Here is a 6,324-nt window from a genome sequence, read left to right as displayed (position 1 = left end):
ACAGAGACCACTATATTACTCCTTCTTCATGAGCCATGCTGGACAGAGACCACTATATTACTCCCTCTTCATGAGTCATGCTGGACAGAGACCACTATATTACTCCCTCTTCATTAGCCATGCTGGACAGAGACCACTATATTACTCCCTCTTCATGAGCCATGCTGGACAGAGAGACCACTATATTACTCCCTCTTCATTAGCCATGCTGGACAGAGACCACTATATTACTCCCTCTTCATTAGCCATGCTGGACAGAGACCACTATATTACTCCCTCTTCATGAGCCATGCTGGACAGAGAGACCACTATATTACTCCCTCTTTATGAGCCATGCTGGACAGAGACCACTATATTACTCCCTCTTCATGAGCCATGCTGGACAGAGACCACTATATTACTCCCTCGTCATGAGCCATGCTGGACAGAGACCACTATATTACTCCATCATTATGAGCCATGCTGGATAGAGAGACCACTATATTACTCCCTCTTCATGAGCCATGCTGGACAGAGAGACCATTATATTACTTCCTCTTCATGAGCCATGCTGGACAGAGACCACTATATTACTCCCTCTTCATGAGTCATGCTGGACAGAGAGACCATTATATTACTTCCTCTTCATGAGCCATGCTGGACAGAGACCACTATATTACTCCCTCATCATGAGCCATGCTGGACAGAGACCACTATATTACTCCCTCTTCATGAGTCATGCTGGACAGAGAGCACTATATTAATCCTTATTCATGAGCCATGCTGGACAGAGAGCACTATATTAATCCTTATTCATGAGCCATGCTGGACAGAGAGACCACTATATTACTCCCTCTTTATGAGCCATGCTGGACAGAGAGCACTATATTAATCCTTATTCATGAGCCATGCTGGACAGAGAGCACTATATTAATCCTTATTCATGAGCCATGCTGGACAGAGAGACCACTATATTACTCCCTCTTTATGAGCCATGCTGGACAGAGACCACTATATTACTCCCTCTTCATGAGTCATGCAGGATAGAGAGACCACTATATTACTCCTTCTTCATGAGCCATGCTGGACAGAGACCACTATATTACTCCCTCTTCATGAGTCATGCAGGATAGAGAGACCACTATATTACTCCTTCTTTATGAGCCATGCTGGACAGAGACCACTACATTACTCTCTCTTTATGAGCCATGCTGGACAGAGACCACTATATTACTACTTCTTCATGAGCCATGCTGGACAGAGACCACTATATTACTCCCTCTTTATGAGCCATGCTGGACAGAGAGACCACTATATTACTTCCGCTTCATGAGCCATGCTGGACAGAGACCACTATATTACTCCCTCTTTATGAGCCATGCTGGACTGAGAGACCACTATATTACTCCCTCTTCATGAGTCATGCTGGAAAGAGACCACTATATTACTCCCTATTCATGAGTCATGCTGGTCAGAGACCACTATATTTCTCACTCTTCATGAGCCATGCTGGACAGAGAGACCACTCACTATATTACTCCAACTTCATGAGCCATGCTGGACAGAGACCACTATATTACTCCCTCTTCATGAGTCATGCTGGTCAGAGACCACTACATTACTCTCTCTTTATGAGCCATGATGGACAGAGATACCCCTATATTACTCCCTCTTAATGAGCCATGCTGGACAGAGACCACAATATTACTCCCTCTTTATGAGCCATGCTGGACAGAGACCACTATATTACTCCCTATTTATGAGCCATGCTGGACAGAGAGACCACTATATTACTCCCTCTTAATGAGCCATGCTGGACAGAGACCACAATATTACTCCCTCTTTATGAGCCATGCTGGACAGAGACCACTATATTACTCCCTCTTCATGAGTCATGCTGGACAGAGACCACTATATTACTCCCTATTTATGAGCCATGTTGGACAGAGACCACTATATTACTACCTCTTAATGAGCCATGCTGGACAGAGACCACAATATTACTCCCTCTTTATGAGCCATGCTGGACAGAGACCACTATATTACAACCTCTTCATGAGCCATGCTGGACAGAGAGACCCCTCCTATATTACACCCTCTTCATGAGCCATCCTGGACAGAGACTACTATATTACTCCCTCTTCATGAGCCATGCTGGACATAGACCACTATATTACTCCCTCTTCATGAGCCATGTAGAACAGAGACCACTACAGTACTCCCTCTTTATGAGCCATGCTGGACAGAGACCACTATATTACTCCCTCTTCATGAGCCATGCTGGATAGAGAGACCACTATATTACTCCCTCTTCATGAGCCATGCTGGACAGAGACCACTATATTACTCCCTCTTCATGAGCCATGCTGGACAGAGATCACTATATTTCTCCCTCTTCATGAGCCTTGCTGGACAGAGAGACCACTACAGTACTCCCTCTTCGTGAGCCATGCTGGAGAGAGAGACCACTCTATTGCTCCATCTTCATTAGCTATGCTGGACAGAGAGACCACTCTATTGCTCCCTCTTCATGAGCCATGCTGGACAGAGACCACTATATTTCTCCCTCTTCATGAGCCATGCTGGACAGAGAGACCACTATATTACTCCCTCTTTATGAGCCATGCTGGACAGAGACCACTATATTACTCCCTCTTCATGAGCCATGCTGGACAGAGACCACTATATTACTCCCTCTTCATGAGCCATGCTGGACAGAGACCACTATATTGCTTCCTCTTCATGAGCCATGCTGGACAGAGACCACTATATTACTCCCTCTTCATGAGCCATGCTGGACAGAGAGACCACTATATTGCTCCCTCTTCATGAGCCATGCTGGACAGAGAGACCATTATATTACTCCCTCTTCATCAGCCATGCTGGACAGAGAGATCACTCTATTACTCCCTCTTCATGAGCCATGCTGGACAGAGAGATCACTCTATTGCTCCCTCTTCATGAGCCATGCTGGACAGAGAGATCACTCTATTGCTCCCTCTTCATGAGCCATGCTGGACAGAGAGATAACTCTATTGCTCCCTCTTCATGAGCCATGCTGGACAGAGAGACCACAATTTTACTCCCCCTTCATGAGCCATGCTGAACAGAGACCACTATATTACTCCCTCTTCATGAGCCATGCTGGACAGAGAGATCACTCTATTGCTCCCTCTTCATGAGCCATGCTGGACAGAGAGATCACTCTATTGCTCCCTCTTCATGAGCCATGCTGGACAGAGAGATAACTCTATTGCTCCCTCTTCATGAGCCATGCTGGACAGAGAGACCACAATTTTACTCCCCCTTCATGAGCCATGCTGGACAGAGACCACTATATTACTCCCTCTTCATGAGCCATGCTGGACAGAGAGATAACTCTATTGCTCCCTCTTCATGAGCCATGCTGGACAGAGAGACCACAATTTTACTCCCTCTTCAAGAGCCATGCTGGACAGAGACCACTATATTACTCCCTCTTCATGAGCCATGCTGGACAGAGAGATCACTCTATTGCTCCCTCCAAATTAAAAATACACAAACACAGCCAATGTTGCCACAGCCTCAGACCCTGACATTACGTGTCTGCCTCACACACTCACGTGTGCTCGCATAAACACACACACGTTCATGCTTGCCACACACACACACACACACACACACACACACACACACACACACACACACACACACACACACACACACACACACACACACACACACACACACACACACACACACACACACACACACACACACACACACACACACACACACACTCTCACCTCATTGCAGAGAAAAAGGGGTGCATCAGGTCCTGAAAGTGATGCTTTTAGGGCGGTCGTGTAGAAAGGTGTCGTATATCATTTCTACATGGATAGCTCCACCTACAGAGTCCTGGTTTTATTGCAAACCTGTGTTCCTTTTCCAGGAATGTCATGTCCTAGAAAGACACCATGCGGTGATGTGTCTTATGTGCTGTTTTATCTTTACAATCATGGTTTCTCCCATTCTGTAGCCTGAAGACAGAAACATGCTTGTTAACACAAGTGTTAGTACATGGTAGAGAGTAGAGACACACAGAGAGACAGTGTGAGAGGGTATCAGAAACATAGAACAAGGGGGTTAAGTGTAAGGATACAGTAGGTTAGAGACACAGTGAAACAGGCTGATTTGTTCTCCCTAGGATTGGTATTTTATTCATCAGGACTTGATGCATCCAAGTAAAGGATCATTCGGTTTTGGCACCTTTAAAGATTTCATTTTCAATTTGAACAACACATTGACAATCAAAAGAAACAAAGAAATGACTAAGGCTGTGTGAATTTGAAAAATAAAATACATACATATATATATTTATATAAAGAATTAAACCAAACCATTTAAATGTTCAATGTCGATTGTTTGGTTTCTTTCACAAAAGCATAAGATAAAATGAAGTAAATAAAAAAACATAAGAGAGAAAATACTCATGAAACATTACTAGTTTCAACGTTAGCGTCATCACTTTTTCCCCCTTCTAATTATCATTATCCTTTAAAACTTCAGTTTCTCGAGAGCAGATTTGCTGCAATTTTATAGCATGCATTTAATTTCAGAAAAGTTGATTCACTTAGCTTCTCTTGTACTATTTCATATTTATCTTGTTGCTTGCCTTTTACGCAAGTATTTATTTTTGTATTTGGCGTCCTCTTCTTTTCCTCCCCCTCTCCTCCTTCCTTTTTCGTCTTTTTTTCTTGGTTTGAACTTTGACCCCTCTTGTTGTTGTTGGTGGCTTCTCTTGAGGGGTTCAACACTCCCATGACGACCCCCCCAGCCCCAAAAGAAAGCGAACAGGGACTCAGAAAAAGGCGAGAAGGTTCTATTAAAATAATCTCTATTTTTCTACTGTTGGCTGTGTGCGTCTGTCCCTCGCCATGTCTCAGCAGCTCCGTAGTGTAGTGTACCTACAGCACATTCTCTCTGGCTCTGTCATCCTTCCAGCAGATCCTAAAAGAGTCTTTTCTCGTGTTACCAACAGCACTTAGTTTAGTTTACTTGTTAGTTTTTTTGCTTCAGTAAAGTCTGTATCTCTTGATTATTAACTTAATCATTTATTTATAAATGTAATACACATATAGTACCTTTGTTAGAGTTTACAGACTGGGCTAATTCTTACTGAACCCCAAGCTGCAAAAATTCACAGTTTTAATACAGAAAATAAATAAATGAATAAATATGACAACGAATCAGAAGCATATGGCAGGTGGTATGATGGGAAAGTACAGCAGCATGTTGCACCACCAAAACTGTGGAGCCAAACTGTCAAAACCAAAGGGTTATGAAATCATGAATCAAATTTAAATCAAAACCCTCCCTTTAAGTGCTCCACCCTCATTACCCATCCCCACCCATTAAAATGACTCAGTCTCTAAGGACAATCTGCCCCATTCTCCCAGTACAACCATTTACTCCAAAGGAACTCAACAAACCTCTTTAGGACTCTCTCAACAATGGTAGATGGGAAAATCATGCAGTTGAATGAAATAAAATCATCAATCTCTATAAAGATGGAAACTCATCCTGGCCTATGGTATATTAGAGACCTGGGTGGGGGCCTCCCTGCCTTCGCTCCCCCGGGCTCTGCTCTCAGGGCTCCCTCATACTGGTGTGGTGCGGCGGTTGGCTGTGTTGGTGTTGGCCGAGTCTTTTTCCTTCTGAATACAGTTGTGGACCTGCAGGAAGGTATGGTCCCTCTCCGAGTTGTAGGTGGCAGTCGGCGTGCCCCCGGCCTTCAGGGTGTCCCGGGGCAGCGTGTACATGGAGATCTCTGTAGAGGGTAGCGCGCTGAAGCCCTTGAGGCCCACAGGCGAGGTGTCGCGGGAGTGCGAGGGGTCTGTGGACCGGGAGGAGGAGCGCGAGCGGCGTCGGTAGCGGTAACGGTAGGATGGGATGCGTGTGATGGCCGAGGCCTGGAGGTAGTCGGCAGCCCTGGCCCCTGCCCGGAGCTGCCGATGGCGGTCGATGAACATGTGGGCTGCCAGGACGCCCACCATCTCGGCCATTATGAAGGACAGGGCTCCGAAGTAGAAGGACCAGCCGTAGGAGTAGCTGTTCTTCTTCGAGTCGCTCTTAGAGGGGTCCCCTGCGTTGGCTGATATGTACACGATGATCCCGATGATGTTGCTCAGGCCTGAGGGATGAGGAGGGGAGGGGGGGGTTGGGGGGTTGGAGGGGCGAGATGAGAGAGCAGGAATTATGCAATCGGTTAAGACAGGACATTTACCTTCTCTGGGCATACCACATACGCAGTAGTCTGAGTGCATCTATCCACCACAGTGAATACGCCATTACCAAGACAAACCT

The 6,324-nt window shown here is 45.5% G+C and overlaps 1 protein-coding gene across 1 annotated transcript in view; it reads right to left on the bottom strand.

Annotated features, from left to right (window-relative positions):
* Positions 1–4,151: 4,151 nt before the first annotated feature.
* Positions 4,152–6,324, bottom strand: part of cacng2a (calcium channel, voltage-dependent, gamma subunit 2a) — a 77,150-nt gene continuing 74,977 nt past the window's right edge. Inside the window, exon 4 of the mRNA XM_021625502.2 lies at positions 4,152–6,151. Coding sequence (XP_021481177.1) covers positions 5,619–6,151 — 533 coding nt within the window. The 3' untranslated portion in view covers positions 4,152–5,618. The remainder of the gene's footprint in view (positions 6,152–6,324) is intronic.

The sequence above is a fragment of the Oncorhynchus mykiss genome, chromosome 12, assembly GCF_013265735.2.
Source record: "Oncorhynchus mykiss isolate Arlee chromosome 12, USDA_OmykA_1.1, whole genome shotgun sequence".
NCBI classification, from domain to species: Eukaryota; Metazoa; Chordata; class Actinopteri; order Salmoniformes; family Salmonidae; genus Oncorhynchus; species Oncorhynchus mykiss.
Note: the sequence above shows the minus strand (reverse complement) of the source record. Positions and strands in the feature narration are given on the sequence as shown.